The 17,260-nt window shown below is 38.8% G+C and overlaps 5 protein-coding genes across 9 annotated transcripts; all 5 read left to right on the forward strand.

The window, feature by feature from the left end:
• Window positions 1-327: 327 nt before the first annotated feature.
• LOC112179488 (CBS domain-containing protein CBSCBSPB1) lies at window positions 328-4,557 on the forward strand. Of its 5 annotated transcripts, none has more exons than XM_024317907.2 (15): window positions 330-580; window positions 677-857; window positions 1,197-1,365; window positions 1,479-1,611; window positions 1,708-1,878; window positions 2,028-2,106; window positions 2,195-2,308; window positions 2,465-2,531; window positions 2,731-2,836; window positions 2,940-2,998; window positions 3,085-3,194; window positions 3,294-3,427; window positions 3,603-3,688; window positions 3,795-3,884; window positions 4,049-4,557. In XM_024317907.2, the coding sequence occupies exons 2-15, from the start codon at window positions 712-714 to the stop codon at window positions 4,235-4,237; spliced, it is 1,653 nt and encodes a 550-aa protein (XP_024173675.1). In that variant the 5' UTR covers window positions 330-580; window positions 677-711; the 3' UTR covers window positions 4,238-4,557. The 5 variants fall into 5 exon arrangements, 3 of the variants coding, with proteins under 3 accessions (XP_040367669.1, XP_024173675.1, XP_024173674.1); XM_024317906.2 differs by having other exon boundaries at window positions 331-580; window positions 2,022-2,106; XR_005803714.1 differs by lacking the exon at window positions 4,049-4,557 and having other exon boundaries at window positions 328-580; window positions 2,022-2,106; window positions 3,294-3,495.
• A 2,809-nt stretch (window positions 4,558-7,366) lies between these two features.
• Window positions 7,367-9,802, forward strand: LOC112179764 (non-specific phospholipase C6). The gene is made up of 3 exons (XM_024318242.2): window positions 7,367-8,677; window positions 8,931-9,107; window positions 9,345-9,802. The coding sequence occupies exons 1-3, from the start codon at window positions 7,570-7,572 to the stop codon at window positions 9,641-9,643; spliced, it is 1,584 nt and encodes a 527-aa protein (XP_024174010.1). The 5' UTR covers window positions 7,367-7,569; the 3' UTR covers window positions 9,644-9,802.
• A 1,355-nt stretch (window positions 9,803-11,157) lies between these two features.
• Window positions 11,158-12,477, forward strand: LOC112177348 (RNA polymerase II C-terminal domain phosphatase-like 4). The gene has a single exon (XM_024315645.1). It carries the CDS (start codon window positions 11,158-11,160, stop codon window positions 12,475-12,477), a length of 1,320 nt encoding a protein of 439 aa, XP_024171413.1.
• Window positions 12,478-12,810: 333 nt separating this feature from the next.
• Window positions 12,811-14,182, forward strand: LOC112179505 (RNA polymerase II C-terminal domain phosphatase-like 4). Its single transcript, XM_024317931.2, has one exon. The coding sequence runs from the start codon at window positions 12,829-12,831 to the stop codon at window positions 14,041-14,043; it is 1,215 nt and encodes a 404-aa protein (XP_024173699.1). The 5' UTR covers window positions 12,811-12,828; the 3' UTR covers window positions 14,044-14,182.
• Window positions 14,183-14,485: 303 nt separating this feature from the next.
• On the forward strand, window positions 14,486-15,754 carry LOC112177349 (RNA polymerase II C-terminal domain phosphatase-like 4). Its single transcript, XM_024315646.1, has one exon. The coding sequence runs from the start codon at window positions 14,486-14,488 to the stop codon at window positions 15,752-15,754; it is 1,269 nt and encodes a 422-aa protein (XP_024171414.1).
• The last annotated feature ends 1,506 nt before the right edge of the window (window positions 15,755-17,260 follow it).

Here is a 17,260-nt window from a genome sequence, read left to right on the forward strand (position 1 = left end):
TAGTTTACAAATAATAATGCAAAAAAATTTTAAATTATGGTAAGAAAATGACAGATACGAAAAAATAGGATCCATCGATTAATGCAAGTACAAACCAGAATTATGATTTAAAATTAGGGTTCTGACTTTTGCCCATGCGGACATTGATTTCTCTGGAAATGACCACACAATACTCATTCCGATGCTTACTCACAAGGCTAAAACCGTAACTCCATTATCAATTACACAAAAAATAAAATAAAATAAAATTCGTAGGCCTCAAAAAAAAAGCGCCAGTAAAAATGGGAGGTATTTCAGTTAGGAAAGCGTTGACGTGCAGGGCTATCATTGGTCCACTTTCTCATCGTCCCATTTTTTTTGAGAGAGAAGGTAACTCTCACGGCTTGATTCTCGAGGTTTCCTTTCCCCCATTCTCTCTCTCTCTCTCTCTCGCCGGTCGGAGTATTACTCCGGAGAGAAACCAGGTGTGCCCGACGGCGAGTCTCCTGCAATCCGGTCCGCACCGCCGAATCCAATTCTCTACAAAGAGCTTCTTGCATGGGCGAGAGATTCAGCTGCTCTGAGGTTTTCGTTTCGTCCGGTAAGGTTTCGATTTGGAAGTGAAATTTGATTTGAATTGTGATTGTGTAGCGTTTGGGAATTTTGATGAACCGAGTGGATTGAATTTTTGGTGCAGTTTTGTAGTAAAGAGTTGTGTGATTAACGGCGGCGATGGCTAGTCAAGGCGGTTCTTCGAGGAGAAGTCTGTCTATGACGAACGCATCGTTGCAGGAGAAGAAGAAATCCTCTGAGAGTCATCATGGAGGTGGAGGCCATGATGCCGGCAGAAAATCGCTTTCGGCGTCTCGTCCTCCAGTGTATGCCTGCAATTTATCGTTATATTCATTCATATATTCATATCCAATCGTTGTTTCACATTGTTGTTTGGAATGTAATGTGAGCTAGGTGATGAATACGTTGCAATTGGTTGAAATTCAGTATTGATAGGCATTGAGATGAATTAGGTTTTATTGGTGTGGCGTTGTAGGGTGGACATTTCTTAGTTAGAGAAGTTGGTTGGCACTTGGTAGTTAGATAAAGCTATTATTCACACTATTGTAGTCGCCACATAACTGTTAGGGACACTCGATTTAAAGATTGTGTCTCGGAATCTAAGTAACAAACACCGGTTTTCTCTTGCTTGGGTTTGGTGGCAGGGGGTTAACCGGAGAGCGCACGGTAAAACGTTTGCGGCTATCAAAGGCTCTAACGGTACCTGAAAGTACTAGTATTCAAGAAGCTTGTCGTCGGATGGCTGCTCGTAGAGTTGATGCGTTGTTGTTAACCGACTCTAATGCATTGCTTTGTGGAATACTTACCGACAAGGTATGACTTTGAATTCACTGTGATATTTGACAAGTTGATGTAGTTTAAAGCACTTGTCTTCATGGGTTTTATTGGCCGTAATGTTTTCTATGTCACTACTTTCTGTGTTGAAGGATATAGCAACGAGAGTTATTGCACGCGAGCTTAATCTTGAGGAAACACTTGTTTCTAAAGTTATGACGAGGAACCCAATATTTGTACTTTCTGACACTCTTGCAGTCGAAGCCCTTCAGAAGATGGTTCAAGGTTGGTAATTGGGGGGGGGCTATATATTATTTATTGGCATACCACTATCTGCTTGTGTTTGCTGTTTGTATATGATGCTGATTTATGCATTTACAGGAAAATTCAGACATTTGCCTGTGGTGGAGAATGGAGAGGTAATTGCTTTGCTAGATATAGCAAAGTGTTTGTATGATGCTATTGCTCGAATGGAAAGGGCAGCTGAAAAGGGAAAGGCTATTGCTGCTGCTGTGGAAGGTGTTGAAAAACATTGGGGCAGCTCTAATTCTGGTTGGTGGAGAGTAGAGTATTATCATTTTTATTGTAAATTATGTTATTTAATATTTATGCATTTTCTTTGTTTGAATATCTTTCTTTTATGGTTGAGTTTCCTGAAATAAACAAATTAAAATTTTATTATACTTTTATTTAAGATGCAGGTTCCAATACATTTGTTGAAACACTTCGTGAAAAGTTGTTTAGGCCATCTTTGTCTACAATCATTCCGGAGAATACAAAGTAGGTAATATTATTATGTGTGTTATATGAGCCACACTGTTATTAAGTTTTTACAGGTTTTCATTTAATGGATAGATTTGTCTTTCAGGGTCTTGACAGTTTCGCCAACAGATACAGTTTTGGCAACAGCAAAGAAGATGCAGGAGATGCGAATTAGTTCTGCAGTTGTGACAGTTGATAACAAGCCACGAGGAATTCTTACGTGAGTCTTTGTGTGTGTGTGTGTGTTTTATTTCATATTTTAAAGGACGTTGCAACAGAATTTATGAATTGCTCGATTCTATCCATTTTCATTATTGTAATCATGTTGTTTTGTGGATAGAAATGAATGGTAATATGTAGTTTTGACTCTTGTCAGTTCTAAGGATATTTTGATGCGGGTCGTATCACAAAATCTTCCTCCAAAGACCACCCTTGTAGAGAAGGTACGTGGCTAGCAATTTGAAATTGTGTTATATGGGGTGTCCTGATGAAAACTGTAGACTAATCCCTCAGTCCTTTTATCTGTTAAAACTTAGAAGTTTTAATATCTGCTGATGCCACAGAGCACTTCACTTTATGCTTGTATAAGTAGACGAAAATAATTCAAACTGCGGAGCATCATACTTTTGGTTTGCTTAATAGGTCATGACTCCAAATCCAGAATGTGCCTCGGTTGATACACCAATTGTTGATGCACTGCACACTATGCATGATGGAAAATTTTTGCACCTGCCTGTAGTAGACAGAGGTAAGATGATGACTCAATAAGAGTAGTTTCTCCTGTTGTTTTCTTACATTTTGAAAGTAATAGAAGACTTGAATTTCTGCTAATTATGGATCAATGAATACAGATGGAGGTATAGTTGCTGTTGTTGATGTAATTCATATCACTCATGCTGCTGTGGCCACTGTAAGTTGAGTCCCTGCCTAGTGTTGATTATTGCAATTTAGTAACAGTGAAATAGAAAATGGTGACATCATTTTCTTTCTAAACAGGTTGGAAATAGTGCTGGAGTGTTTAATGAGACCGCAAGTACTATGATGCAGAAGTTTTGGGATTCTGCCATGGCCTTAAGTCCAAATGATGAAGATGAGGAATGTCGAAGGTATAGATTTGTTTATCTGTATATGCATCGATGTTACCTTGAAATTTTAACTTAGTTTTTCCTTTTCTATGTGCTTAAGCATTTTCATTGTCATTGCAGTGAAAATTCTTTAAGACTGGCTTCTGAGGGAGCAGAGACTAGGGGGTCACATCCCTTTCCATCACCAATTTTTCCAAATACTTTTGCTTTCAAGATTCAGGATAAGAAAGGCCGAATGCACAGATTTACTTGCAGTACGTTCCTTTGTTTCCAGCAGCCAATGAAAGGAGTATATATGTGTGTTCATATCCTAAATTGGCATGTAGTAATTTTGAAACATCTAATCCAGGTCTATATTACATGCTACAATCATAAATCAGCAACCATTAGCTTCTGACTGGGTTTTCTCTGTCTTTTCTTCCTCTTCAGATATTCAGAGTTTGACTGATCTTATAACTTCCATTATTCATAGAATGGGAGATGACATTGACCGCCACAACCTTCCTCAGATATTGGTATTTCTCTGATCACCACTGGACATGTTGTTTTATATACGTTTGAGTCATATTCTAGAGAACTTTCTCATCCTAATCTTTGATTATGGGGTGGCACGTTCTGTAGTATGAAGACGAAGATCGTGATAAAGTAATATTGGCATCTGATAGTGATCTCGCTGCAGCCGTGGACCATGCCAGGCAAGTTGGTTGGAAGGTATGATTGATGTGCCTACTGTCATTCGATACTTAAATAGAAAACATGGTGTCGTAACTGTTCTGAGCATGGAGCCATTGGACATAATTTCTGTTATGATTTTCCTGTACTTTATGTTGAACTCAATGGAGTTGTTTGACAACAAAAATGAACGACTCCTGCAGGGCTTGAGATTGCATTTAGATTTCTCAAAAACACCTGGTCGTCGTCGAAGGGCTACAGCTGGTGGAACCATGGATTATGCTTATGCAGATTCTGCTTGGGCGTCAGCATACAGTGCCGTGGCAGCTGGGGCTGCAATTGCTGCTGGCTTTGGCGTTTTGGCATACTTGAAGAGAGCCGGCAATAACTGATACCATTTTTGTATTGCAGCCTAAGACTGATTGTCCTAGAGCAGCAGAACTGTCACTCCTTGAAACCACATTGGAATTGGCCGGGAGGGCAGAACTTGTGCTTTCATACATGCTTTTTATACAATCCATACACACATAACAAGTGAAAAATTAATCCTTGTGCTGATTATTTTCTTAATTACTTGTGTGACTTTTTTCTGATGCAGCCTCATGAACTGGTGTAAGAACTGAGACAGAGTGGTGCAACCTGAAATGTACAAGTTCTTGAATTCAGGGAATTTGAATTTTTAGTTATAAACTGTGCGGTGTCATTTGATCAATGTTCTTCATTGAAAAAATAAATAAATAAATAAATAAATTAGAAAATAACTTATTAGTGTTTTAGTAAGATACTTACCATGTGAGAAGATCTGCTAATATGGTAGCTCATTCATTGGCTCAATAGGCTAGCAAGTTGCAGTCTCAGTCTTTATTTTTATTATTAAGCTTCTTTGTCTGTGGAGAATGCTTTACAGTTTGATTATGGCGATTCTTAAATATATGAATTTAATTCATTCAAAAAAATAAAGAAACTTACCATGTTTACTTGCCATGTTCAAAATTCATCCATTGGGTTATGGTACTGATCTTGATATATGAAGTCTCTTCCCTTCTTCCATTCTACGTGTGAAGAACGACTTACCGATCGTATTCTAACAGGAGTGTAGCATTGGATATATTGAACATTTTACATAAAAATTGTGAGAGATTTTTAGCATGAGTCGGATGTGTTGCATAAGATATGAAACACTTCATTGGTATTATTACATTCCAGCACAAATGGGAACTCAAAATTGGAAACTCATGTTCTTCTATATGGGCATACCAAAATAGAATATTATAGTGAATCAGTGATTCCAAGCTAGTTTCTTAAACTCTCCTCTCTTCTTTTGACAGTCCTAATTAAAAAACTTGTTTGTCGGTTCACCTGGTCCAAAATGTTCTATTCTTTTTGAAACTTGGGGATACTAGTACTAGTAGAGAAGGAAATTTCCCACGGTGGAAAACTCTGACTTTGTGTATACCTTAATCCTTAAGTTCAACACAGAGTACATATTTTTCTTTTTATTCAGAATTCATCATACTCTTATTTTGTTTTTGTCTTCCCAATGGTCCAGATCATGATCCCCTTTAAGCATGGCCAATTTTTAAACAATGAAACCCGTGATTTGTACCCAAAAAATTAAAGAGGTTAACATGTCCCCAGAATCAAATTTTCAATATGTCTCACATTCACACAATCACATGTAATGCTTACATTTTATATAGAACTATATCTGAGAAAAAGGAGCAAGAACAAAAAGAGTCCTAGTGTCTTTTGTCACGAAATCTCTCTCAAGAACTTGAAAATGTTACAAGTTGCAGGATTTGCAAATTTGCAAGCATGCTGTGTTTCACATGTTTGGCATTAGACATGTCATAGTGGAATAATGACATGCACTAGCCCACTGAAACAGTGTCCCAGATTCCACCATTCTGTGTCCAAATTTCTCTTTTTTCTCATCTTTTCTAACCCAATAGACAATAGTTATAACTTATGTCTTTCACCTCTAAAGTGTAAAGTGTTTCTTTGACAAAAGCAAAAAGAAAATTCTACAGTGCCAAAGTGTTTCTTTGACAAAAGAACGAAAAAGTGCAGTGCATCATTACGATAAGACACGAAACTTGTCTTGCATTGGTGTAAAAAAAGGGTGTTTCCCTGTAGCTGTTTGTTTCTTTTCTCATCGAAAAAAAAAAAGACTACAAACCTTGAAAGTTTAGTTCACTTATAAATTTGGGTTGCGACGTGATGGCTTTTTCTAATGAGGTGTTGACACGTTTTAGTATGTCGTAATTGGTATACAGTAGAAAGAAAAAGATATAAATATCAGTCACATAAATTAGACTCACAGCTCATGTAACAAATAAAATTTAAGCTCGTATAATTGATAAAGTTTTACCTGATTAATGTCTTTTAAGTTCATCTAACGATCGTCCTACTAATCAAATTTCACTAATGTCATGAAATCTGACAATTTCACGAATAGTTTCAGCTAAATAAATTACTGTATAGAATTATTGAGATATTTAATTCATTGTCTTACTTAAATTTTTAAATTTCACTTGATCACTTTAATAATTAAGTCATGACATTCAGTCACCACCAGAATATTCAAGTACATGATTGAAGGATGAAAATGAAATGCATGTATATATGCTCACCACCAGAATATCTAAGTACATGATTGAACTCATTGAAGGATGAAAATGGAATGCACGTATCTATGCTCTCATATATCCTAATATGTCCTAATTCAAAAACAAATATAATCTCGTCAACTAATGACGAGAGTAATTTTCCGAAAGGGATATCTTCACAAATGGTGTATGAACTTTAGGCCATTCTACATTTTGGTGTACCAACTTTCAAAACTATCAGAATGGTGTATCAAGTTTGCTCCAATCTTTCATTTTGGTGTACGCCGTTAAATTTTCCGTTATCTTTGCAAAAAAAAAAAAAAATTCCGTTATCTTTCCTTTAGCTTTGTCAGTTTTTTTTTTTTTTTTTGTAAAGATAACGGAAAATTTAACGGCGTACACCAAAATGAAAGATTGGAGCAAACTTGATACACCATTCTAATAGTTTTGAAAGTTGGTACACCAAAATGTAGAATGACTTAAAGTTCATACACCATTTGTGATATTTTCCCTTTCCGAAAAAAAAAAACATGTCAATGACCAAAGTATATGGTAAGTTGGTAACACAAACATCATGGTAACTTCAGTCAATAAATGACGTGTGAATTCCTCATGGATTTGTTGTTTTGGACGGTTATGACATATCCGTATTACTCTAACGACATTTGTCAGTCAAAGCCCTCTGACATTTTGCTTCTCCTTCTTCTTCTACTACACCACACGTCCTCTCAACTTCTCGCACCTCCCTTTCACGAATCAACAGAATCCGCAAAAGAAATGGACCACGACCCTAAATTACTTACCATCTTCAAAATCATGATTAAGAGAAACAACCTAACTAATTTTTCAACATCAACATGAGATTATGCGGCCAGCAAAATAATAATTGTTCCCTCTCTTTTCCTTTATTAATTACTTTCCTAACAGAGAGAGAATCCAATCTCCTCCAGTCCTCCCGGTATCTGACCCATTTCTACTGCACCAGTACAAAACCAGAAGCTTCCCTCCCCTGTTTTTAACCAAATTAATCCATCTCTCTGTACTTGAAAAAATATTAGCACAGGCTATTTATACTCCACAGAGCTAGACTCATCTTCCTAAATCTTCTCTCAGTAATGGGAGCCTCCAAGACCAGACCTTTACTCTTGCCATCTTCATTCTTCTTGCTGCTTCTCACACTGTCATGGACTTCTCCAATAACCCATTTGGCTCTGGCCCAGCAACAACAACAACAACAACCCATCAAGACCATTGTGGTTCTGGTCATGGAGAACAGGTCCTTTGATCACTTGCTTGGGTGGATGAAGAAAGCTATAAACCCAGCCATCAATGGCGTCACAGGCCAAGAATGTAACCCTGTTTCGACCAAAAACCCGGACCCGAAGTCCATCTGCTTCACGGACGATGCCGAGTTTGTGGATCCGGATCCGGGTCATTCGTTTGAGGCTGTGACGCAGCAGGTATTTGGGTCTAGTCCTAATCCTTCAATGTCAGGTTTTGTTGAGCAAGCACTTTCTATGTCTCCCAATCTATCCGAGACTGTCATGAAGGGGTTTAGGCCGGAATCTGTGCCGGTTTACGCTTCTTTAGTCTGTGAATTTGCGGTTTTTGATAGGTGGTTCTCTGCAATTCCGGGCCCAACACAGCCTAACAGGCTGTTTGTGTACTCTGCAACTTCACACGGCTCCACCAGCCATGTGAAGAAGCAATTGGCTCGGGGCTACCCGCAGAAAACAATATTCGACTCGGTTCATGAGAATGGCATGGATTTTGGGGTCTACTTCCAGAACATACCCACCACCATGTTTTACAGAAACATGAGGAAGTTGAAATACATATTGAAATTTCATCAGTATGATTTGAAGTTCAAGAAACATGCTAGAGATGGCAAGCTACCGAGCTTGACGGTGATCGAGCCTCGCTATTTCGATCTGAAAGGGATGCCGGCGAACGATGATCACCCTTCTCATGATGTTGCCAATGGGCAGAAGCTGGTGAAGGAGGTCTATGAGACACTGAGGGCTAGTCCTCAGTGGAATGAGACCCTTTTGGTCATTACTTATGATGAGCATGGTGGGTTTTATGATCATGTCCAGACTCCTTATGTCAATGTCCCTAATCCGGATGGGAATAGCGGCCCTGCTCCTTATTTCTTCAAGTTTGATCGGCTCGGCGTTCGCGTGCCGACGATTATGATCTCTCCATGGATCAAGAAAGGGACCGGTAACTACTAGATACTCTTCATTTCATTTTCATTAGAAGTTTATCGATTAGAATAGAATTAGTTGATCGATTTTCTTAATCTTGTGGTTGTGGTCTTGTGGATTTATTGTGGTCAATTATACATCTGTCATTGAAAATAGATGAACTGGCTGCATATTGAAGAGGCTATTAAATTTTTTTTTTTTGGTGTCATTTCCATTTTTAAATGCAGTGATGTTATCAGTTATTATTATTATTTTTGATGATTTTGCAGTAATAAGTGGTCCACAAGGACCTACGCCAAATTCTGAGTTTGAGCATTCTTCAATACCTGCCACAATAAAGAAGATGTTCAATCTCTCCTCGAATTTCTTGACTCATAGGGATGCATGGGCTGGGACATTTGAACAAGTTGTTGGGCAATTAACTTCTCCAAGGACAGACTGCCCAGGTTCGTATCTATACTCCCAATTATAATGTACTTCATGGAACACTGGTTAGATGCGCGAGCGCTTGCTAGATAGTTTGACATGTTATATCGCCATACTGTCATTCTAGACATTTGATTAGACAAACTGTTGGTTGAACGCGTGGTGCTAGATTGACCGTCTCTTAACATAACATGTCAAGAACTCAAGACATTAAAAGAGAAAGAAACTTACATATGTACACTCTGGAATTCTTGCAGTGACGTTGCCGGATGTGACGCCTTTGAGGACCACAGAGGCGAAGGAAGACAGCGGTTTATCCGAGTTTCAGGGTGAGGTAGTCCAGTTAGCTGCAGTGCTTAATGGAGATCACTTCTTGAGCAGCTTCCCTGATGGAATGAGCAAGAAGATGACTGTGAAGGAAGCTCATGACTATGTAAAGGGTGCTGTTTCTAGGTTCATTAGAGCAAGCAAAGAGGCAATCAAGTTGGGAGCAGATAAATCAGCAATTGTAGATATGCGATCTTCCCTCACAACCAGGTCCAAAACTAAAAATTAAAGAAATCCTCCTCTGGTGTTTAGACCTAGCTATATGCAGAATACATCACTGAAAGTGTGCTGAGACGTTCCACCTTATGAACTTAGGATTTCTGTTCCGGTTGAAATTTGTGACTGTAGAAAGCAATATGAGAAGCAGCTATTTCTGCATTGTCTTTCAGGCTTCCATTCTTGGCTTTATATAGATCCTAAAACTGTTTTAGCATAGAGAAAAACTACTCAAAGAAGCAAATATCAATTACAGAGAAGGAAATCAAGAAGCTTACTAATGCGAAATCGTTTACATACACGAGCATTATCAAGAAATTACTCAAAACGCCGAGGATGACAGTAGAGAAAACGTCACTCGGTACTTGATCTACAGCACACTACAGCATTCTTCATTTAACATGTGCTCCATGCCATACCAACAGAAATTACATAGAGATGGAGATGGGAATGGGAATCGAACCAAAGCAAATCGTTTATAGAGACTGCATCTTCCGCACGGTTCAGTCGGTCCCGTTCTCCTTCATTCTTCCCATACCACCCATTTTTACAAACGGAATTAATTTCCTAATTTCTTCGAATGTACTCTTTCGTCTATCTTTTCTTTCCCATTCCTTTTTTCGCTCCTCCTCTTCCCTCTAGTACCTAAAGAATAACTCTTCTATACTAAATCAGTAACCATGATATGAGGAAGATGTCCAACTTGGGCAAAAAAAGAACGGGGAGAGCTACTTAAAGAAAATTAGGGCGACAAAATCAATGATAACGTCCGAGTTTGTTTTGTCACAACTTTCATGAGAGTGAGGCATGTTAAAAATCCAAGCAACTTATGACACGTGTTATCTATTGTTATTTCACGGGATAGAGAATTTTTTTTTGGTAATTAGATTAATTTTTTTCGTTTGATTAATGTCTGATTGCGTGATTCTCAATCTGCTTGTTTGGGGTTGGCTTTGGATTGTGCTTCGACAAAACTCATTACTTTGAACATTCATCTTTTAAGTAATCATTTCAGGTTTCTAACATTATTAACTTGAATTTTTGACTTATTCGAAATAAGTATCGCATATTATATTGAGACACAATATATTTTCTCTTTACTTATTTAAATTAAAAGAATGCCTCAATTGTGAGTTATCTTTCCAACAATATGTTATTCTTAATTCAACTTGGCCTATTTTTCTAGTAAACTAATGAAGTGTTCCAAAAGAAAATTAAAAAAAATTCCAAAATTAATGATGGTAACTTAATGGGCTAGACTATGTGGGCCTGCCTTTTGCAGCTGAGCGTTGGACCTCTCCCTCGCCGAGCTGTTTCCAAAGGGTAATTTCGGAATTGCGCTACATATGAAATTCTCCCTCCCTATATAATTCGACACACCGAAGAATTCTCATAAAAAACAAAAAAATTACAACGTTTCTCTGGCTCAGCAAACCCTAAACCCCCAAATCGCCGATTTCAAATTCCACAAGATTCAATCTTTCTCTGTTACTTAATCCTCAAATCTCCTCTAGATTCCTCTTCACGATGAGTCTAGCCGTCGATTCTCCGATACCCGACTCATCCGCCAGCAGCGATCCCGTCGATGACTTCGCCGGCTTTCTCGACGAAGTACTCGATTCCGATTCCGACGAGGACGTGGCAAGTTTGCAGAGCACAAAGCGTCGTAAGGTGGAGGTGAATAGTAATGGGTCGTCTTCAATTTCGAGCTCGGAAGTCTTGGAAGTAGAGAAGAATGGTTCTTTGTGTGAACATCTTGCTGGTTCTTACAAAGATATGTGTTTGATTTGTGGGCAAAGGTTGGATCAGAATGAGAATGAGAAATCCGAGTTGGAGGAGTTGCGGGTTAACAATATTCGTGAAATTGACCAAGGAAAACGAAATTCAAAGACTAGGGAGTTGCTGCTAGGACGCAAGAAACTTCATTTGGTGCTTGATCTGGATCACACATTGCTCAATACTACTGCGGTGGGGTACTTGACGCCGCAGGAACGGTACTTGTTAGAGGGAGATCACTCTCTGGAAGATGTTTTCGTGGTGCGAAATTCGCCTGTGGATTTGGTGACCAAATTGAGGCCGTTTGTTGGGACGTTTTTGAAGGAGGCCAGTGAGATGTTTGAGATGTCCGTGTACACAATGGGGGAAAGGCCATATGCGCAGCAGATGGTTAAGCTGCTGGATCCTCGAAATGAGTACTTTGGTGATAGAGTTGTATCGAGAGATGATAGCACCAGGAAGTTTGAAAAGAATTTGGATGTTGTGTGTGCTAAAGAGAGTGCTGTTTTGGTGCTTGATGATACACAGCAAGTGTGGATAAAGCAGAATCAGGACAATGTGGTACTAATGCGGAGGTATCTGTTCTTTAGGAACAGTTATGACTCTTTTGGCTTCAAGTATTGTATGTCTCATTCGGAGTTGAAGACTGATGAAAGTGATGAGCAGACTCAAGGAGCTTATCTAGCAGCTATTCTTCAGCTTCTTAAACGAATCCACAGCATGTTCTTCGATGATAAAGTGGCTGCGCGGGACAATCTAATTGATAGAGATGTGAGGCAAGTGTTAAAAAGTGTTGGGAGTCAAGTCTTGAAAGGGTGTAAAATCGCCTTCGGCTGTGTTTTGGCATCAGCAGCCCAAGCTGATTTGTGGAACATGGCAGAGAAGTTGGGAGCAGTTTGTTCCACAGAAGTAATGGATCCATCAGTCACACATGTGATCGAAACAGATGCGGAAACAGAAAATTCTCAATGGGCAGTGAAAGACGGCAAGTTTCTGGTCCATCCACAGTGGATTCAGGCTGCAAGTTTTATGTGGCAAAAGCAACCTGAAGACATGTTCTCTATATCATAGGATTAAAAAGCGGAAAATTATGTAGACATCTGATTTGCAACATTGAACTGTTCGTTGACGTGACACAGTTGAGTACACAAGTCAGTTTCCTATTAGGACAGGGGATAGTATTCATGTCCTATTCTTTGATTTCCAAAAACAAATAGGAAACTATTCAATTCAGCCTTTGGAATCTTACGGTCGATCTATATAAAGGCATAAGTTAAGAGTAAGATGATCTTTCTATCAACGAATCCAAACCCCTTTCTCTTTTGTAGTTGGCTAGAAGTTGTTGATGAGTTTGGAGACACTCTGTCCTCCAATACATGACAATTCTGGTCATGAATTCTTCATCAGTGAGGTTGCTGCTTCATGAATTCTTTGTGTGATTACTGTGGCAACTTTGTTATGAGTATTGGTTTCATACCCAAGGGGGTCTCCAATACCCTAAGTGATGAATTCATTGACCGTTTACGTAAGGTCAACACTAACTATATGCTACGCCTTAGAAAACTCCACCTAGTACTTGATCTAAATCACACCCTGCTGGCTCTCACAAAACTATGTGATCTGACTCCCGAAGAAGAAGAATATTTAAACAATACCCAAACACTGCAAGATGTTTTCAAAGTGCAAGCTCCTGATGACAGTATGAGCCCTATGATTATCAAGTTGAGACCCTTTGTTAGAACCTTTCTCAGCAAAGCAAGTGACATGTTCGAAATGTATGTTTACGAAGATGCTTCTCAATCTCTTGTGAGGAAGATGGTTGAGCTACTGGATCCTAAGAATGACTACTTTGGTCAAAGAGTGATTTCGCGCGAGGATTATTTTTGGAGCAACCACATGGGAAAGAAGCATCTTGATCTTGTGCTTGGCCAGGAGTCTGCTGTTTTGATCCTTGGGGATAACCTCGAGGCATGGACGGAGCAAAATCAAAAGAACATAGCAGTACCAGTGCAAAAGTATCCTTTCTTTAAACAAAGTTGTGGCCAGAAGAGCAGGCGCAAGTCTCTTTGTGAGTTGAAAAATGATGAAGGGGGGATTTATCTTGCAAATGTTCTTCGACGTCTTAGGCGAATACACAGTATGTTCTTTAATGATCAAGTGATGTGTGATGAGGTTTTCAACAGAGATGTGAGGATGGTGTTAAAAAGTGTCGAATGGATTTCCAAGATCGATAAGAGGAAGAAGTTAAAAAGTGTCAAAATGATTTCTAAGACCGATAAGCTTCTGTTGAGGAAGAAGGCATTATCAAACTGTATGTGGAAAAAGAGTGATCACCGGAAGAAGAAGAAGACAGAGAAGATGGAAGAGCAGTCACCGGAAGCTTCTTATGTTGAAAAACTAGAGGATCCAGAATCATCGGTGGTGGCTGCAGCAGCTGATGATGTTGGAACGTCACCGGCTCCTTGGGTACACCCTAGCTGGATTGAAAAATCAATCCATTTGTGGAAAAAGAGTCATGCAGACAAGGGCACTGTTATCACCGAGGAGGGCGAATTTAGTTGCAGCTCATATTGGAACTCTGGAATAGATAATCAGCGGGGAAATGAGGGAGTTGCCCTTGGAAGGCCAGAGAAATAGCACAGGATTATGCAGTGTTGTAGTTCTTGTTGGGATTTTTAAGAGTTAATCCTCGGTTACTTTGCTTCCTCCTCTTTTTTTTCCTTTTTTTTTTTTTTTGAGAATGGTTGCTTGCTTCCTTTTACACTACAAGATTGGAATGGACAAAAATTTACATCTGGTATGATCCTCATTGTATTTTTTTTTTCTAGTTATTAATAACATTAAATTTCATTCCAACAATAAATAGGAAACAGAATCATCATTAATAATTCCTACCACAAAAAGGAAACTATTCATTTCACTCTTTGGAACCTCAAAACTCGATTAATATAAAAGGCATATAATTAAGAGTACGTAGATCTTCTATCAACAACCACTCGATCTGCAAGTCTCTCTAGCTAATTAACCCCGTTTGTGGTTGGTAAACACACTCTAAAAGTCAAGTTGTTGATCAATCATCATGAGTCTGGGGACCGATTGTCCTCCAATCCATAATAACTCTGGTGATGAATTCTCCATCTGTGAGGAGAGGACCACAAAAAGGCCTAAGGTAGAAGAAGAGATTAATGATCATCATCTGGGAACAACAAGCATGCATCAGATAGAGATCAAAGATACTTGTGCTTCTTGTTTGTGTGATGATTGTGCCAACTTTGCTGTGACATTCAGTTTCAAATATAACGATGGTGAAATTGAGCTTTTACGCAAGGTCGCCACTCACGAAATACTCCACCGCAGAAAACTCCAGTTGGTACTCAATCTCAATCACACCTTGTTGAGAGTCGCCGGTATCGATGATCTGACCCTGGAAGACGAAGCATATTTAGATACCCAATTCACCGATGATCCTCTGCGGCAAGATATTCTCATTGTGACAGTTCCTCCCAAGATGAAATCTATGTTTCTCAAGTTTAGGCCCTTTGTTCAAACCTTTCTCAAGGAAGCCAGTGACATGTTTGAGATGAATGTGTACTCAAATTCCCCTCTATCTCTTGTGCGGGAAATTATTCGGCTACTGGATCCAAGAAATGAGTACTTCGGTTCTAGGGTGTTTTCGCGAGACGATTTTTGCAGCACCCACCCGAAAAACAAGTGCCTCGATGTTTTGCTTGCTCAAGAGTCTGCTGTTTTGATCCTTGATCATAAACTAGAGGCATGGAGGGAGCAAAATCAAAATAATGTAATGCCTATGCAAGAGTATTTTTTCTGTGAAGAAGAGGAAAGCGAGCTCAGATCTTGTTGCGAGATGGAAACTAATGAAGGGTATTATCTTGCACTTATTCTTCAACGTCTTAAGCAGATACACAATAGGTTCTTTGATGACGAAGTAATATGTGACAAACTTATCGACAGAGATGTGAGGAAGGTGTTAGAAACTCTTCGGGGGTCCGTCTTGGGAGGGTGTAAAATTGCTTTCGACCCTCTTCAGGCCGATAAGCTACAGTTGTGGAAGATGGCAGAGCAGTTGGGAGCTACTTGTGTTGAACAAATGGACGCATCGGTCACACATGTGGTTGCAGCTCATGCTGGAACACCGGAATCTCGTTGGGCACTGGAAGAGAGAAAGTTCTTGGTCTATCCGAGTTGGATTGAAGCATCACATTGTATGTGGCAAAAGTGTCATGAAGACAGGTTTCCTGTTTTTGAGGATGACCAAATTGGGCAAGACCGCAAGAGAGACAAGAAAAAGAAGAGTAAAAAGGAAGAGATTTTAGCAACATCGTCTTAGTAGCAACATCAAAAGAATATTATGATGAAACAAAAAATCAAATGTTTTTTTTGTTTGCCTCTATAGGAATCGACCTCGTCCCGTAACTCGACGGCGCATAAGTCACTACTGTATCCCTATGTCTAGGAAACAAAATATCAAATGTTTTTTTTTTCTCATGAGTCTTCGTGTTGGTAGTTTGCATCAAGATAAATTTCGTTAATAGTGTTTGCGGATGAGAAAAAATCATGGCCAATAGATTTGCCTGATAAAATAGTTCACTAGCCTAAGTAGTTCTTGGTTTGCCGCTTAATATGCTTCCGCAATTTGGAATAAAATGTAAGGAACTTTTTAATTGACTTGCAAATTTAGAATAAGTTATAATAAGAAGATTTTTGATTGACTTCTACAGTGTTGGGATATTTTTGGAGATGTGTCAATTGATTAGTGGTTTTGAAACTAATAGTTGTTGAAATTCTCTCAATATACAAACTTAATTTTCATCTGTCTTCTTTGAAAACTTAATGCGCATGCCGTCACCAAACACTAAAATAGAAAAATAAATAAATGGCTAAATACTAGTTACTACCCAGTAGTTTAGGTCAAAAATCAATTCACTCATTGAACTTCTAATTTCATCAAAAATACTCATGTACTTTCAATTTTGATCTAATAGGTCAAATTCATTAATATTCTGTTATGGGTTCAAGTTATAGTTGGATTATTTGTTTAAAAATTATTTATTTGATTTCTAATAGTTGGACTCACTCCTAAATTGACTATACAGACCACCTCAACACCACATCATAAAACATAGGTCATATATGAGTCACGTCAACAAGTTAAATGACTCAATTATCGGAAGATTAACAAATTGGACCTATTAGATCAAAATTGAAAGTGCAGGGTGTTCTTGATGAAATTAGAAGTTTAGGGGCTGAATTGATTTTAGATCCAAACTACAGGGTAATAATCAGTATTTAGCCCATAAATAAATGATTAAGCTCAATTCAGCAACTGTTGTAATAGAAGTGGGCCAAGAACACTCCACTGTACACAGCCCATGCAGATTGCCTCAGTCCCTCCACCAAAAGGGGCCGTCTTTCTTGGTAAAGAAGGCACCCAATCCATTAAGTAAATATTTATTTGTTGTATTTTTTTTTTGGGAAAAATGAACTGATTATATTGACCAATCAATGGGTACAATGGGAAGCAATAAAGCTTCTAATAACTGGCGGGACATGCCCACTCCAAGATAAATTGAAAGAAGAAAGTAGAGCAAGTTTAGTTAAGTTGTGGGCAGCTGTATTGGCCTCACGGTACAAATGCCTCAAAGAAGATCCAACTAGCACCTGTAGAAAGGAGTTGATATCCTTGATAACACGACCCAATGGTGAGGTTTCTTCACCCCTAGACTCATCAGAAGAGACTAATTGCTGACAATCTGTCTCAAAAATAATGGGAGAAAGATGATACTTTACTGCTAGGGAGCAAGCAGCCCTGCAAGCCATAGCTTCTATAGCTTCG

The sequence above is a fragment of the Rosa chinensis genome, chromosome 7, assembly GCF_002994745.2.
Source record: "Rosa chinensis cultivar Old Blush chromosome 7, RchiOBHm-V2, whole genome shotgun sequence".
Lineage (NCBI taxonomy): Eukaryota > Viridiplantae > Streptophyta > Magnoliopsida > Rosales > Rosaceae > Rosa > Rosa chinensis.

Excerpts from the sequence above, each read along its gene's own strand:
- LOC112179764 (XM_024318242.2), top strand. The coding sequence starts at position 7,570 with ATGGGAGCCTCCAAGACCAGACCTTTACTCTTGCCATCTTCATTCTTC. Across the intron at positions 8,678-8,930 it reads ATGGATCAAGAAAGGGACCG|TAATAAGTGGTCCACAAGGA; the intron begins GTAACTACTAGA and ends ATGATTTTGCAG. Across the intron at positions 9,108-9,344 it reads TCCAAGGACAGACTGCCCAG|TGACGTTGCCGGATGTGACG; the intron begins GTTCGTATCTAT and ends GAATTCTTGCAG.
- LOC112179488 (XM_024317906.2), top strand. The coding sequence starts at position 712 with ATGGCTAGTCAAGGCGGTTCTTCGAGGAGAAGTCTGTCTATGACGAAC. Across the intron at positions 1,366-1,478 it reads GTGGAATACTTACCGACAAG|GATATAGCAACGAGAGTTAT; the intron begins GTATGACTTTGA and ends TCTGTGTTGAAG. Across the intron at positions 2,309-2,464 it reads AAGCCACGAGGAATTCTTAC|TTCTAAGGATATTTTGATGC; the intron begins GTGAGTCTTTGT and ends GACTCTTGTCAG.
- LOC112177348 (XM_024315645.1), top strand. The coding sequence starts at position 11,158 with ATGAGTCTAGCCGTCGATTCTCCGATACCCGACTCATCCGCCAGCAGC.
- LOC112177349 (XM_024315646.1), top strand. The coding sequence starts at position 14,486 with ATGAGTCTGGGGACCGATTGTCCTCCAATCCATAATAACTCTGGTGAT.
- LOC112179505 (XM_024317931.2), top strand. The coding sequence starts at position 12,829 with ATGAATTCTTTGTGTGATTACTGTGGCAACTTTGTTATGAGTATTGGT.